Source organism: Phyllobates terribilis, unplaced genomic scaffold (genome assembly GCF_046119375.1).
Source record: "Phyllobates terribilis strain yellow unplaced genomic scaffold, ASM4611937v1 Scaffold_12__6_contigs__length_324123572, whole genome shotgun sequence".
NCBI lineage: Eukaryota > Metazoa > Chordata > Amphibia > Anura > Dendrobatidae > Phyllobates > Phyllobates terribilis.
Genome location: NW_027362772.1, coordinates 255491370 through 255508918, shown reverse-complemented (window position 1 = coordinate 255508918; position 17549 = coordinate 255491370). Strand labels below are relative to the sequence as shown.

Genomic DNA, 17549 nt, shown 5'->3' with positions numbered 1-17549 from the left:
CCGTTTACATTTTTGCCCCTGGATTTTGGTGCACGTTGTCGGTGTTACACCCACTCTCCAGTCGCATCCCTCTTTTGGATGAACTGTAAAATGTTTTAGGCTGTTTCTGCTAGCTGAGGTGGCACTGAGAATATTAATCTCCCTTTGAGCCTTTCTAGTTGTATTTCCTTTGGCAAAAAAATTGCAAAATTGTACAATATTTGACCAAAGACTACACTGTCCGATTTGGATCTGCTTAGTCTTTACTTCACATGTTGAAACATTTTGCTAATAGAGAAACTAGGTAAAGTCTTAGTATTTCAAAAAATGTTATTGTGCAGGATGGTTGGCGATCGGCTTGGTTTTTCTTGGTGTACCAGGGGCTGTCGCAGCACTAAGTTTAGTATATGTGGACAAATAATTATATTTCTGGGTGTTAATCTTGTCTGATTTGTGGGACTTTTGTGTCGTCTTTGTGGTCTTTGTAAAAGCCTTGACAGCTCCAGTGGTTTAATTTATGGTCGATCCTCTCCACAGTTCACGCAAAGTATAATCTACTATTGTCCTAACTCAGCGGTTTCTCAAGATCCTCATTAAAGCATCATAATCCTCGGCCTGTCTAATATTGGGGCTTCTTGTGGATCTTCTGAGTTCTCACTTCTTCCTCTGCTTCTCCCCAGAGGGCTCTTTCTATTAAGGTTTTCTTTTTTTAAAATTTAATGTCCCAGTCACTTAAAATCCTATCTAAAATTTTAGTTCTGAATGATATCATGTGTTGTGCTAATATAGTATGTAGGTCAATCATCTTCTGTACTGGAGCAAGAGACACTAGGTCCATCAGTGTGTTTTGGGAAAAAAATTATGGCACATTGGAGCTTGGATCCACTCAGAAAATTGGCACAAACCTCATAAAATCCCCAAATATTGTACAGATAAGGACATCTCAGCATTTTGTAAAACGTTGGGTGCCCGTACCGTCACTAGTAGCCCCCACTACCGGTCTGTCTCCCTCTTACTAACCCATGTTGTGAGCTCTGGAAGCCATTTGTCACAGACTAACCTTCGTGCCTCGGGTTCTGTTGGCATGTGTCGCTTTAAGGGAACTGCCACTGTGCCAAAGGGCGCATTAACTGTGCCGAATATTTTCGTCAACAAGATTAAGGGGATTTACACTCAGGTGCTTTTTACTAATTGTCTGCTTTTACTTTGAGCCTCGAAAGGTAGGACTGGAGTGCGGAGAAGAGCTGGTTTTGGAGGTACATTAAGGGTGTCCAGACATATTGGATTTCAGTAACAAATCTCCTCTGTGTGTTACATAATACTTTGTGGTGTTATTCCTCCCAAACATCCGATTCAAGTGCCTTGTGGCTAGTGTAGCCGCGTTTGTGTGCATATTGGTTGCAGGCATCTTTAATAGTATAGACATCTATGATGAGGGGGATTGTCATTAGCGTCTACTTTGCAGACCTTCTTATCAGGCTGTTTTTAATGATGTAAGTATATTAGTCTAGAGTCACTTAGCCATCTGGCATTTTCGCACGGTCTCCCTTTATATCTTGGGTCATACCTTCTTTGAAATACTCGCATGTGTGCTTGTTCGGAGCTCCGTACTCCTGGGTCTCAAGTAGGGGATACCCCTTAGAAGCATTGTAGTTGATGTTTTGGATCAATGTGGTACTGCTGCTTTCCTAATCACTAGGATCTGGACTTTTTCACCATATTATAAATCTAAATCGCAACCTTATGGGTAGTAACTACTGATAACCAGTTGTACAGCTCTTCTGGCTCCAAAACCGTTTCTTTTTAGCAGTTTTTGCCCTTGACGGCCCATAAAGAGAAACAAAACTTTGGATTAGGGTCAGGAGGATAGTGGACAATTTAAGACTCTCAGCCGGTTTTGTGTTAACCGGATTTGAGTGAGTAACTCAGATCTATTCGGGCTTAAAGATGACATTGTATGGAGGACAGGGAAAAGGGCTGTACAACGCAGACCTACATCTGGTAGCCGGACTAGACTTGCCTAGACCTGCATTTCAGGGGAATTGTAAGTATAATTCAGGGCATGTTCTCACGTCGGACCATGGAATAAAGTTCTGAAGACTTATACATTCAGCCCCCTTACAGTTTTTATATATTGGATTTTAATACTTCCGAACAACCGCGCCTGACAGGTTATCAACCAGCAGCCATGTCTTCAACTGGGACACATGGTATTTAATTAGGTTTTAGGGTGGTCTAAATGGCTCTAGTTAATGCTGTGCGTCCCTGAAGTACAATGGGGCTTTTATTAAATATCTGCGTTGGGCTTATGTTCCTTTTACGTCATTAATTTGTTCACTCATGTAATGGAGCTAACGATGGCGACTAAACTCAAATTGCTTGGGCTAAAATGTTGTGGAGTGTTAAACTTTTAGTCCTTTAGGAAGGATGGGCTTGCTAAATGGTCTCCAAGCTGGACATCTTTGGGTTAAGCCTATGTAAAAAAAAAAAATAATGTTCATGCTGTAAATCTTCCAAACTCCCGAGATGTTGAGTGAAGTAAAAGACGATGAATCTTTCTTCTTACAGAACTGAGTGTTGGTGGTGAGAAGCTTCATCTTAGAGAAGAACCATGAGTGAACTTGACCAGCTACGCCAGGAGGCCGAGCAGCTCAAGAACCAAATCAGAGTGAGTAAAATAAAATCTTACTAGGATTAGTTTTTTTCTTTACTCAAGAACTGCCCCCCCACTGGTTACCCTTTCCCGATTTTCGTTCCACATATCTTGTTACGGAGTCTTGGGCTGCCGTAACTGAACTTCTTTTATGTAATGTTAGTAGGTTGTAGGTGCCAACTGCAGGCTTTCATTTCATTTTCCTTTTTCTTACTTTTTTCTTCCGCTTTCGATGATCTGGGACTGATCTGTTTAGATAGCTCCTCACTGTTTGAACATGAGGTTACAGCCGAACTTTTACAAAGTAAATAAAATCCATCCTTCATCAGAGGCGCCTGTTCGGTCTGTAGCCGGTTATACACAGACTGCGTGGCAGCACAAAGATAAACTTCACATTCTTGTTTTAGTCAATTGCATGCCTTAAATAAGTGCGATTTCTGCTCTTAGTCGTGATGGTGGCATTACTTCTGGTCCTCCATAAAAAGAAAAAAAGCCTGTGTAGAGCAAGGTAGCACTTAATATTTCTTGCCTTGACCTATATTCTGGCTGCTTTGAGCAAGTTGACATCAGATTTTAGTTCTTAATGTAAGTTGTCAAAAGTGTGCAGAAGGAACCCTAATGTCCCCCAAAAGGAAAGTTGGGTTCAAACTTCCATGTTGTAGGCTCCCAGCATGCAAAACCCTCCGCTGCTCCTCTTGCTGTGAAAGTGCGAGATCTCGCATGTTATCGCAAAATCTTGCTCTCTGCACTTACCAGCCTTGCCCCCATCCTTTAGCATTTACTGAATAGTAACCCCTCTATTGATGTTACTGTTCGTTAACCACTTTGCACTTTGCAGCTTTTCTTACATCATCTGTCTGGGAGTGCTGCGATCGGTACACAGGTCCTATAGAAATAGTAGATGACTACTATACAGTCATGGCCAAAAGTATTGAGAATGAGACAAATAGTAATTTTTCCAAAGTTTACTGCTTCATTTTATGTAATGGCAATTTGCATATACTCCTGAATGTCAAAGAGTGATCAGCTTAACAGCAATTACTGTACTTGCAAAGTCAATATTTGCCCAGAAAATGAACTTTAACCCCCAAAACACATTTCAACATCATTGCAGTCCTGCCTTAAAAGGAGCAGCTAACATCGTTTTAGTGATTGATCCATTAACACAGGTGTGGGTGTTGATGAGGACAGGGCTGGCGATCAATCAGTCATGATTAAGTAAGAATGACATCACTGGACACTTTAAAAGGAGGTTGGTTCTTGGTATCATTGTTTCTCTTCAGTTAACCATGGTTATCTCTAAAGAAACACGTGCAGCCATCATTGCACTGCACAAAAATGGCCTAACAGGGAAGAGTATCGCAGCTACAAAGATTGCACCTCAGTCAACAATCTATCGCATCATCAAGAACTTCAAGGAGAGAGCTTCCATTGTTGTCAAAAAGGCTCCAGGGCGCCCAAGAAAGACCAACAAGTGCCAGGACCGTATCTTAAAACTGTTTCAGCTGCGGGATCGGACTACCAGCAGTGCCGAGCTTGCTCAGGAATGGCAGCAGGCTGGTGTGAGTGCTTCTGCACGCACTGTGAGGTGGAGACTCTTTGAGCAAGGGCTGGTTTCAAGGAGGGCAGCAAAGAAGCCACTTCTCTCCTGAAAAAACATCAGGGACCGACTGATATTCAGCAAAAGGTACAGGGAGTGGACTGCTGAGGACTGGGGCAAAGTCATTTTCTCTGATGAATCCCCTTTTCGATTGTTTGGGACATCTGGAAAACAGCTTATTCGGAGAAGAAGAGGTGAGCGCTACCACCAGTCTTGTCTCATGCCATCTGTAAAGCATCCTGAAACCATTCATGTGTGGGGTTGCTTCTCAGCCAAGGGAATCGGCTCACTCACAGTCTTGCCTAAAAATACAGCCATGAATAAAGAATGGTACCAGAATGTCCTCCAAGAGCAACTTCTCCCAACCGTCCAAGAGCAGTTTGGCGCCCAACAATGCCTTTTCCAGCATGATGGAGCACCTTGCCATAAAGCAAAGGTGATAACTAAATGGCTCATGGAACAAAACATAGAGATTTTGGGTCCATGGCCTGGAAACTCCCCAGATCTCAATCCCATTGAGAACTTGTGGTCAATCATCAATAGACGGATGGACAAACAAAAACCAACAAATTCTGGCAAAATGCAAGCATTGATTATGCAAGAATGGACTGCTATCAGTCAGGATTTGGTCCAAAAGTTGATTGAGAGCATGCCAGGGAGAATTACAGAGGTCTTGAAGAAGAAGGGGCAACACTGCAAATTTTGACTTGCTGCATTAACTCATTCTAACTGTCAATATAACCTATTGGTACTCATAATATGATTGCAATTATATTTCTGTATGTGATATAAACATCAGACAAACACTAATAAAAACCAGAGGCCAGCAGATCATGTGAAAATATAATTTTGGTGTCATTCTCAAAACTTTTGGCCATGACTGTAGATGGTCACATACCTGGTCAGGAATTAATCTCGGCCTGTTTGCTTTATCTCCATACACATCAGCTTTTCAGTTTTCGGCCTTCATTAATTCTCAGCTCTTCTAAACAGTTATTAAAAGCTTGGCTCCAGCCAGGACCAGACTTCCTGGATGTCTTTAGTTTAGTATATCCGCTACAAGGTCTGTTTTGCACAAGCTATGACATGTATTAGTTATGTACATTTTTCACTCTTGCCTGCAGATTTTGTTTTAGTGCATTTGATTGTACATATTAAAAAGTGGCAGACAATTGACTTATTGCCATGCAATAAAATTGCAATTTCCAATATCAATTTAAAAGCATTAAATCCGTGGAAATGGTGGATATATAGTAACTATTTTGTCCTAGTAAAGGTGCTAATGACCTAAAATTGTATGAACCAACATTTTTGATCCATGGGCATGAGATTTTTTATATTTATATGGCTCTCAGGGCACATCCACCAGATATGATTAATAAAGCCGCCCCCCCCTCAATCCTTTTCCTTTCCACGTCCTGAAAAAACAGAATTTAGACACAAGGAGGGTTTTAGCTATGTGTGTTGGTAACATACACACGTTTCGCGGTCTGAGAACAGACCATGATGCTCGGATTGGCATCAGGTTTCCCGGCCCAAACACGGCAGCGTCATATGCCTATAAGGCTGCCTAGTTTGAGTCAGGAAACCTATGGCTGATCCATACTCGAATTGCAAAACACAGATGTGCAACCTTGGGCTAAAAAGGATTCTGAGGAAACGTTGACAGGTTCCATGAGGAACTTTGTGACTTCTTCCATTATACGAATTGTAAGGACTCTCAAATGTTCAATTCCCACTTGACCATATGAGGCAATTTGGCCTTCAGCTCCATAAGTTGATCGTGTATCAAGGAGAGCGCTTCTCTGGGACACGTCAAGCAATATGTCACATGTTTATACGAGAATAAATATCTCCATGGCTTTAGGTGTGTTTTTTTTTTTTTTTCCCCTCCCTTCTCTGATGGTTTCATTTTTGTGCTAACCTTTGCACGCAGTAAACCACAGCGCCCTATTTCGCATTCTTACTGCCATACATGCATGCCGTCAAAAACAAAACATATCAGTGTTTTTAATATTACCCACTGTATTGATTTACACAATATTAAAGGCTATTCCTATATAAAAAAAGTCACCTTTTCATTGGCTAGGGAATGATTTGCTGATCATTGGGGGTCTGGCCCGACTGCTGTGACTCCCAGCAATCCTGAGATACAGGGTTTGTCCTGAATGGAGCAGAGGTCGCCTGATCGGCCTCAGTCCGTGTCTATGGAACTGCCACAAATAACGGATCGCTGTATTCTTTCAGTCCCATAGACTTTGTATGGAGCGGAGGTCGAACCGTTCAAAACAGGCTGCAGACCCCCATCAATCATCAAGTCCTCTCCTGCCTAAAGGATTATTTTATTTTTTTGCAGATTCTTTTTTTTAACTCCCAAGATGTTAAAAAGAAAGCCTATGGAACGAGTTTTTGTTAAAATGAAACAAACGTGCGTGAGCCTGGCCTTAGTTTGCACTTAATCTGCGTGATCAGCTTCAACCTATTGTCATGTCGGGTGTGAAGGCAAAAATGAAAACAAATATCCATTCTATTAAAATTACATTTTTTTAATTGTATGAAAAATCCTCTTTCTCAAGCAGAGTTTTTTTTTAATGGTTTACTGCTCGTTGCCTAGGTTACCGACCACCAATGCAGTATAGCAGTGGTCGCTGAATATACAGTGTGCTTACAAACTCTCTTCATTAGAGGTAATAAGCGCTGCTTTGAAGTTGGCCAGGCTACCGTAGCGCACCGTTAGCTCCCGTTTCCAGCCATTGTCCGTGCCTCTGCGCTTCTCCCAATGATGCAAAGAAAATGCTGCCTCTGCTTTCATCTGAGAGCGCGCAGTACAGGCAAGTGGTGCATTGATGATGCTCCTTTTAACGGTCATGTAGGAGGAACGCAGTGCCCCCAAGCAAGCTGGAAGCCGGGAGGCTGAGGAGCGGTGTGCTCATGCAGAAGGCATTTTACACTTAATTTACAATCTTTGATAAGTCTGTCCTCTAAAAGTAGATAATGTTACAAAAGCTGGCTGGGTTGAACAACTCTCTCTCGACCACCCCATGCACGTGGATGTTCAGAGTGGTTGAGCATGAATGTGTTTTCTGGAGGCAGTGAGGAGCAATCTGCTGCCACAGATGGTGGCCAGGACCAATTTAATTGTACAGTTAAAATCCGAGATCTTGATCCTTTTCTTCCCAAACATCTACCAACAGGGATCGTCTACACAACCTCATACCCAGTAGTTGTCACCAGCCCATTGAAGTCTATGGGATCAGCCGATATTCGTCTAATCTGTTAGGGCAGCCTAAATGTAAAGCACAATAGTAGGAACGTATTTGTACTGTCTTGGATCTAGTGATGGTTATTAGGTTTTTTATAACAAGGGTGATCTGAAATGAAGTGGTGGCGGAGCGGAGCTCATGCCCATCTGACATGTACCCACAGCGCTATATAATAAGAGGGCTGGGGGAGGATGGTGCAAAATAAATGCCTGTGCATAAAATCCATGTATCCTACGAATCATCTTATTTGTTAAAACAAAAATACAAGTTTTTCCTTTCGTCTTCTCAGGATGCCAGGAAAGCATGTGCAGATGCCACTCTGGCTCAGGTAAGAATTCATTTTCTGTAACTTCATATTTATTTAGGGCTCTCATTCTCTTGTTTTATTTTTCTGCTGGGTCATTTTAATACATAGCTAATAAAATATAATTTTGTTTTCTTTCACCCCAATTCAGATCACAGCCAATATTGATCCAGTAGGTCGAATTCAGATGCGCACTAGGCGTACACTGAGGGGCCACCTTGCAAAAATCTATGCTATGCACTGGGGCACAGACTCCAGGTAGGTGTTGTGTTATATCCGTAACTCGATTGTCACGAAGTATACTTGTATCCATTTAAAGGTGTTTGACTTGAAAATTAAGGAATAGTAACTAAAAAAAACCTTTTCTGTATCTCCTTGCTTTGGCTCTCCTTTCTGAAGTATTACAAGCGGTCATTAATTAACCTGCTTCCACCTCAATGCACAAAGTTTATATACTGCCTGAATATAAAACTACAGGATTTAGAATGAATATGTACTAAAGGGAAAGTTAAAAGGGTTGTGCTCTACTGGAAAACCCCAGGTTAATAGTCAAGACCCAAATTAAAATAAAAACTAAGTGTACTCCCCTCTTGCAGCGGTGTCGGTCCAGTGATGTCGGTGACCTGTTCCTGGCGGTGATGCAATGTTGTCCCATACTTGCTGCTACCAATGGGTGGCCGATTGTCAGCAGCTCATCAGTAGTTGGTCAGGTTGGGCGTCCACACTGATGATGTAGGAAAGGCTGCAGCTGACAAGCGGCCACTTATTGACTGCAGCCGGCACGTGGCCCAAAAATGTCGATTCACTGTTGTGAATCACTTAAATGATGCAGCTGCAGGAGGGGAGTATACACTGTTTTTTTTTTTTTTTTTTTTTTTTTATTATAAATTCGGGTCCTGAATTAATTTAGCAGGGGTTATCCCTTATTCAAATGAATGGGTCTGTGCACATCTGAGTGTGTTTTCACGGACTGTGTCCGTGTGCTCCACACAGAGGCATGTCTGTTCTTGGACGACAGCACAGATCACACGAACCCATTCAAGTCAAATGGGTCCGTGTAAACATGTGCCGCACACAGATGACATCTGTGTGACACATACCGGCACTTGGGAATCAGCGGTACAGTTAGCGCTGTTCCCAAGAGCCGGGTGCTGAACACTGCCCTAAACATGGTTCCCTGCCTTTGCAATCAGCACCAATAGGAACAATGATGAAGGTAGTAGTGTCAACCTGTAAAAATAAGAATAAAATAAAAAATCCATATACTCACCTGTCCTAAGTGTCCCCTGCTGTAATCCATGCGACCGATCAGCAGAGGAGCCCGGGGACAATGATGCACTGCAGCCAGCGGGTCCCGGACCTCTGCTGAGCTCAGGAGCGGTGTCCTGCCACTCACTAAGCTCAGCTCCGGGACCTGCTCGCTGCAGCGCTTCACTTTCCCTGGCTCCTCTGCTGATCAGTCGCATGGATTACAGCGGGGGACACTTAAAACAGGCGAGTATATGGATTTTTTATTTTATTCTTTTTTACGGGTGGACACTGTGGGAGCAGACACTACTACTTTCATCATGATCCCTGCTGGTGCTGATCGCAGCGCCGGAAGGGAACCATGATGAGGGCAGCGTTCAGCACTCGGCGCTTGAGAATAGCACTAACTGTACACTGATTCCCAGGCGCCGGTACTTGTGCTCCTGATGCGGCACACGGTTGACACACGGGACACAGATATCTCCGGTACCGGAAATATACGGACGCATGAAACCTGCCTGAGACTGTAAACTTTGGATTTGCGCTCGCCCCGGCCATAGCAGTGAACATGCTAGCGATTATGTGATTGTTTCCCTGATTGCTACTCCTTTTAACCAGGGAATATTTTTATCTGAATGTTTTCCCTTTCAGAAGCTGCTATAGGGGAAATGTAGTATTAAATGGCGACCAATTAGAGGCGCTGTGCATTACATTGTTCAGGTGGGATCCCCTCTGCAGGGTCCATGTGCCTAGTTTGGGCATTTGTTCAGGTGGTGGATACTTTTTTCTTTGTTTGCACTCCACGGTGCAACTTGCACTTTTGTCTAATGTTCTTGTTTTTTTTTTTTTCTCCTGCAGGCTGCTAGTTAGTGCCTCCCAGGATGGCAAGCTTATCATCTGGGACAGCTATACCACAAACAAGGTAAGCCGGACTAATCCTCACCCCAGACTGGGGCATCTGTAGAGTGTTTAGCTAGTAGATTGCAGGTTTTATTGGGCGCTTCAGTGTAATAAAAATGACAGCCACTTTATATGGTCGCAGTTATTCTTCCCAAAAGAACATTTTATCCTTGAGTAAACATGTTACACTGAGCAAAAATCAGGTCCCGGTGTTTCATGAGGATATTTTTTTTCCCCATTTAAACCCTGCTGAATCTGCATTGGCTCCATAGCTTAATGCAAACTTTTGTTTTCCCTGATCAGCTGTTTCCAGGTGGGTGAATGCTGCATGTCATCTGTGTGCGTAAAATATTATCATCTACAAGACAACGTGCTGCCGATATCAGTGTGGTTTTTTTTTTTTTTTTTTTTTTTTTTTTTTCCCTCCCCCCTTGAACATGCAGACTGGAGTGTTGGCAGGCCTGTGGGAACGGGATTTCCAACAAATGCTCGTTTTTGTTTATTTGCAAGTGTAAATGGGCCTTTACTAGTGCCCGTTACTCAAGTTTGTCTAACAATCCCAGCTTGTTTTGTGGATGTCTAACAGCCGTGAAACATGTGTCCGCGGGGACTCGAACATGTCACTCGAGCACCCGCGATACTCTGCATATCCGAGCACCCATGGCAAACTCTAGTTAAGAGCACTTGTGCTCATCACTAGTCTTTACTTCTAACTAGTTACATACACTGCTCAAAAAAATAAAAGGAACACTTAAACAGAATATAACTCCAAGTAAATCAATCTTCTGTGAAATCAAACTGTCCACTTAGGAAGCAACACTGATTGACAATCAATTTCACATCCTGTTGTGCAAATGGAATAGACAATAGATGGAAATTATTGGCAATTATCAAGACATCCTCAATAAAGGAGTGGTTCTGCAGGTGGGGACCGCAGACCACATCTCTGTACCAATGCTTTCTGGCTGATGTTTTGGTCACTTTTGAATGTTGGTTGTGTTTCAATCTCGTGGTAGCATGAGACGGAATCTATAACCCACAGAAGTTGCTCAGGTAGTGCTGCTCATCCAGGATGGCACATCAATGCGAGCTGTGGCAAGAAGGTTTGCTGTGTCTGTCAGCGTAGTGTCCAGAGGCTGGAGGAGCTACCAGGAGACGTGGAGGGGGCCGTAGGAGGGCAACAACCCAGCAGCAGGACCGCTACCTCCGCCTTTGTGCAAGGGGGGAACAGGAGGAGCACTGCCAGAGCCCTGCAAAATGACCTCCAGCAGGCCACAAATGTGCATGTGTCTGCACAAACGATTAGAAACCAACCCTATGAGGGCCCGACGTCCACAGATGGGGGTTGTGCTCACAGCCCAACACCGTGCAGGACGCTTCGCATTTGCCACAGAACACCAGGATTGGTAAAGTCGCCACTGGCGCCCTGTGCTCTTCACAGATGAAAGCAGGGTCACACTGAGCACATGTGACAGACGTGACAGAGTCTGGAGACGTCGTGGAGAGCGATCAGCTGTCTGCAACATCCTTCAGCATGACCGGTTTGGCAGTGGGTCAGTAATGGTGTGGGGTGGCATTTCTTTGGAGGGCTGCACAGCCTTCCATGTGCTCGCCAGAGGTAGCCTGACTGCCATTAGGTACCGAGATGAGATCCTCAGACCCCTTGTGAGACCATATGCTGGTGCGGTTGGCCCTGGGTTCCTCCTAATGCAGGACAATGCCAGACCTCATGTGGCTGGAGTGTGTCAGCCGTTCCTGCAAGATGAAGGCATTGAAGCTATGGACTGGTCCGCCCGTTCCCCAGACCTGAATCCGATTGAGCACATCTGGGACATCATGTCTCGCTCCATCCATCAATGTCTCGTTGCTGCACAGACTGTCCAGGAGTTGGCGGATGCTTTTGTCTGGGAGGAGATCCCACAGGAGACCATCCGCAACCTCATCAGGAGCATGCCCAGGCGTTGTAGGGAGGTCATACAGGCACGTGGAGGCCACACACAATACTGAGCCTCATTTTGACTTGTTTTAAGGACATTACATCAAAGTTGGATCAGCTTGTAGTGCGTTTTTCCACTTTAATTTTGGGGGTGACTCCAAATCCAGGCCTCCATTGGTTAATAAACTTGATTTCCATTGATGATTTTTGTGTGATTTTGTTGTCAGCACATTCAACTTTGTACAGAACAAAGTATTCAATGAGAATATTTAATTCATTCAGATCTAGGATGTGTTATTTGAGTGTTCCCTTTATTTTTTTGAGCAGTGTAAATAAAACTGTAAAAAAAAACAAAGAAAAAGCTGACCAGCACCTCCATATAGTGTAAACTGCAATGACTGCAAAACATACAAAAAAAAAACACAGCGGCACTCTGTAAGGACCAAGATATATGCAAACTCTGAATACATGAGACCACCATTTTTGTAAGTGCATTTTATTTAGCAACAATGTAGTTTAGATCTCATGTATTCAGTGTTTGCATATATATTGGCCCTTACAGAGTGCTGCTGTTATTTATTTGTAGTTAGGTTGAAAAAAGACCTAGGTCCATCAAGTTCAACCTTGTAAAGCTGGCCACATGCAGGAGACTGTTGGCCAAAAGTTTGGCGGACAGCTATCTCCTCCATACAAAAGAATATTTCATTTGTCTTGGCTGAGGGTTCGTGTGTTGTCAACCCTGTAAACATCTCCAGTCTCGCAATGTGTTGGTCACTAAAGGTAATGTTGGCGGTGCTGGAGTGGTGGTCAGTGTGCTGACCGTAATCGCTTATTCTGCCTTAATGACTCGCACAGCACTGCATGGGTGACTTTACATGCTCAGTGGATGTCAATCAATGCTCAATGGGCATGGCTATATCCATGCCACGGTGACTTTTCACAACTCCAGCGCAGCCCATTACGATGCACCATAAGGGAGCATTCATACAGCTGTATAGATTGGACCATAATGCTCGGACTGGTCGGCGGCTCTCCCCACCCAAGCGAGACGGCTGCATAGAAATTCATGAAGCCGTCACGCTTTGGTGGGGAGAGCCGCCGGCCAGTCAGTGCACTGCGTTCCAGTCTCGCTCCGACATATACGGTTGTTAGACTGCACCTTTTACCCCTCGTTTTTTGTTTTTCTGCAAAAAATTTAGTGACCGCTCCAACTTAATAAAAAATTTTTAGCTAATGCCCTCTAGTGGCTGTTGCAAGTAGCTGAAATTTGTATTTAATCTTATATTGGTGATGACCTAAAAGCAGAGTTCTCATTCTATTAATCGGCACCAAATTCTCCATCTGTACACAGCTCTGCGGTTTGGTCATCTGAGCTGCACACCTCTTGATTGGGCTTATGGGGTGTCAGGACCTGGAGGCCCATCGATCTGATAGCAATTAAAGCATTCAAATACTAAAAAAAATGCTTTGGTTACTCTTTAAAGAGTTTTCCATTTTTATGGGAAAAGTTTCAGTAAAATTTGCGTTGTATTCATTGCTATCCCCGCTGTTTGTATGCGTATGAGCAGAGAAGAGCAGGACCCTGGTCTGTGGCCATGACTGTACCCTGGGAACTGCTTCCCACCAGTCGGCATCCTCTGCTCCTCTTTTGATTCGCCGGGCTGTCACGACATGGTGTGTACGCCATGATACAATATTTAGGCCAAGCTTTTGTTTTTTTGCAAGAATTGTTCCAGTGAAGGCTGTCAGGGCAAGAAGTCCAATGTTGTCAGTCCAGGTCATATTAGACCGGCCTTCATTGACCGTCCCTATTGTAGGCGCACAAACTTATGTGTAACTGAAGAGATCCAGGTAATCCACCATCAGAGGGCCTGGAACAAATATTTAATCCTACCCCTTTAAGTATACATTTGGAGTATACCGCGGGGCGTAGTGTCGAGATGGCTTCTGATGTCATGCAGCTTTCCTGGCAGGATTTTCGAGGGCCTGGCTTAGATCAGCTCTTCCTGTAGCATGTCTCCCATGATTTATAGTGGAGAGGGATACAGGAAACAAATGGTGTCATAAAGTAAACCTGCGCTTGTGTAAACTCTGCTGTGCAAGGCTCTGTCTTCTCGGATCTACAAGTTTACCTGAGCCGTGCGGCTTGTGTAAAAAGTACATGTACGTGATAAACCGCACTATGTGGATCCATCCGTAATCCGCTGCCCTCGTTTGCACAATCGTGATTTATAAAGAAGCCGTCAGAGAAAATGGCTCCAGGTGTAACCCGAAGCCTCCTTGACTTCACGTCTAATGTAGTATTTCTAGATTAGCAGCTTTTCTTCCCTTCCTGGCACCGGTGCTTGGGTTACTCGATGGTAGAGTTCCTGACCTCTTTTTCATTTGCGGTTTGCAGCTTCTTCCTGTCTGTCAACACTTTTTAGCTCTCGGGAGCTGCCTGTAGAGGGTTATATTTCATGCTTGGTATCCTGCAGGTAGAGAACCACTTTGGTATATAAAGAAACTAAACCTTTTATAGATTGGCGGAGGTCTGGCTATCAAGACCCCAAATGATCGCTCCAAAAAAATATTAAAAATAGTGCGCAGCTCAGGAGACAAAGCGCACACAGCAGAGTGCCCACTCACCAGAAAGCATAGGCTACAAAACAGGTGTGTTCTATGGCGCCCGTACACAGCTCTGCGGTTTGGTCGTCTGAGCAGCGCACCTCTTGATTGGGCTTATGGGGTGTCAGGACCTGGAGGCCCATCGATCTGCTAGCAATTGAAACATTCAAATACTAAAAAAATGCTTTAGTTACTCTATAAAGAGTTTTCCATTTTTATGGGAAAAGTTTCAGTAAAATTTGCATTTTATTCATTGCAATCCCCGCTGTTTGTATGTGTATGAGCAGAGAAGAGCAGGTCCATGGCCATGACTGTACCCCGTGAACTGCTTCCCACCAGTCGGCATCCTCTGCTCCTCTCTTGATTCACTGGGCTGTCATGACATGGTGTGTGCGCCATGATACAATAACTACTTCAGGCCAGCTAATCAACAGCGGAGCTTGAGATGCCGACGAGTAGGAGAAAAACTGTCAATCACGGAGTAGGACCGCCCAGGATCTGAATGAATAATATATAGGATTGTTGGAAAAAGATTCAGTATAACATTTTATTCTCCTTGTCTATGCCAGGCTGCTCACAGAGCAAACTGCATGTACAACGTGACAGGTTCCCCTTAGTCGGCTTATGTTTTAAAGGGAGCTGATCACCAGGTTTTCCCTATATTAAAGTGTATTCACTACCCTTGGGCTATCTAGCTGCTTCCTGCATCCCCCCTAATAACATCGCTGCTCCCCTACTGGGGGGTCAGAAGGCGCTCATTAGCTGATTAGTGTGTGAGGGACAATTTATAAAAGGCATTTTCTTAGGTATTCAAGGGAGCTGGGCTCTTATGAAGGGGCTGCATGGGGGCTTTTAAAGACTTAAGGGGGTGGATATAATATATGGAGACCAAATCTGCTTAGACTTAAAGGGAATCTCTATCAATAGATATTATCGGAACAGAATTTTAAAAGCGAATTTAGATTAAAAACAAGATGTAAGTTGTGTGTGGGCGTAGACTTTAAGCCCGATATGCAGAGAAGCAAATAATTAAAAGCCCCACCAAGTAAGGTTGTGGAATGTCCTAAAATGTCTGGAGGATGACCTGATGTGGGCTGAGCCCCCCGGGACTACGCCCTCACCCATGTAGACCAGCTCCTCAATGGGTGCAGCATGTTCAGTCCTGTTCCTAGAAAAGCTGTTGGGTAAACATCTGTGGAGCTGAAGAAATCCGTCTGCTCGCTGCCGCACTGATTACAGGCTCCGGAGATTTCACCCAACCTGGTCATTAGGAGGGTTCACGTTTTATATGGAAGATCAATATGTAGCCATAATATTAGTGACACAGCCATTATTTGTGTTTTGGTTTTCAGTTTTTCCTCCTCACCTTTCAAGACCTATAATTTTTTTTTTCTTTTCTATTTCTTTGTTGACATAGGCGCTTGTTTCATTCATTAATTTTACCGTATAATGTACTGAAAAACGGGCGGGGAAAAAAATGGGGTTCAATTGAAAAATAAGAAATTTTGCTGTTTTGTTTTTATGAAGTTCACTTGGTGGTAAAGCAGAGTTAGAAAGTTTATTCTATAGGCCAATACACCATTATTCAGGAGGGGGACGACGACAAAAAAAACAGCAATTCCGGCTTTTTTATACTCCATTCTTCCCTTTATGGAATAAATATTTTTATATTTGGACAGTTATGCACACAGTGAATTTCAAATGTTAATTTTTTTTTTTTTTACATCGTTATGAGTAAAGTGATGTGACTAAAAAAAATCTAATATATCTAATATAGCTCTCTATCTAATATAGCTACCTTGTAATGTCTTCACATCCTGTTCCGTCCAGATCCCAGAATTCCAAGCTTTGGAAGTTCGTCGACCGCCATATTGGGACACCCAACTGATGGGTGTCTAAATATGGAAACCGCTGGTAATACCAGCCTCTTGCGCGGTACCACCAGCGGAACACTGTCGCGAACACTCTGTACACGCTGCCGCCGGGATCAGCTGAATGATTCACTGACCGCCGCCATCTTTGTACAGGAGGAGCGCATGCGCAGTTTTAATGTGACCACCGTTATCTGCCTGCACAAAGATGGCTGCGGTCTGATTTACTGCCGCTGCGCGAATTACGGGTGAGTGCACATAGGAAAGAGAGGAGACACGGGGGAGACGGCTCAAACGAGAGAACACATGAGGGAAGAAGACAGCACGGGTGGAGAGAGAGACCAGACAAAGGGGGAGAGCACATGGGGTAGTCAGGTCAAAGAAGAGAGCATAGACGGGAGAAGTCAGCACATGGGGGGTGGGGGGGGGCGAGTGGATAGGTGGGTGAGCACATGGGGGGGGGGGGGGGGTTGAGAGATTCTCAATGCTGCAAAGCCTGCCCCCATCGTGACATTACAGCCCTCACGATGCTATAGCATCGGACCTCCATCTAGTCTAATATGTCCATCTATCTAATATTTCTGTGTATAAAATATACAGTGCCTACAAGTAGTATTCAACCCCCTGCAGATTTAGCTGGTTTGATAAGATGCAAATAAGTTAGAGCCTTCAAACTGCAAATGAGAGTAGGTTTTATGAACAGAAGCATAAATCTTACAAACCAAAAAGTTATGTTGCTCAGTTGAATTTTATTAAATTTTAAACATAAAAATGTGGGTCAATTATTATTCAACCCCTATGTTTAATATTTTGTGGAATAACCCTTGTTTGCAATTACAGCTAATAATCGTCTTTTATAAGACCTGATCAGGCCGGCACAGGTCTGTGGAGTTATCTTGGCCCACTCCTCCATGCAGATCTTCTCCAAGTTATCTAGGTTCTTTGAGTGTCTCATGTGGACTTTATTCTTGAGCTCCTTCCACAAGTTTTCAATTGGGTTAAGGTCAGGAGACTGACTAGGCCACTCCAACACCTTGACTTTTTCCCTCTTGAACCAGGCCTTGGTTTTCTTGGCTGTGTGCTTTGGGTCGTTGTCTTGTTGGAAGATGAAATTACGACCCATCTTAAGATCCTTGATGGAGGAGCGGAGGTTCTTGGCCAAAATCTTCAGGTAGGCCGTGCTATCCA

The 17549-nt window shown here is 43.8% G+C and overlaps 1 protein-coding gene across 1 annotated transcript in view; it reads left to right on the top strand.

Moving 5' to 3' along the window:
- The window catches only part of GNB1 (G protein subunit beta 1), a 57367-nt gene that overhangs the window by 23319 nt on the left and 16499 nt on the right, over positions 1-17549 (top strand). Inside the window, exons 2-5 of the mRNA XM_073656874.1 lie at positions 2548-2647; positions 7785-7823; positions 7951-8057; positions 9906-9969. Coding sequence (XP_073512975.1) covers positions 2591-2647; positions 7785-7823; positions 7951-8057; positions 9906-9969 — 267 coding nt within the window. The 5' untranslated portion in view covers positions 2548-2590. The remainder of the gene's footprint in view (positions 1-2547; positions 2648-7784; positions 7824-7950; positions 8058-9905; positions 9970-17549) is intronic.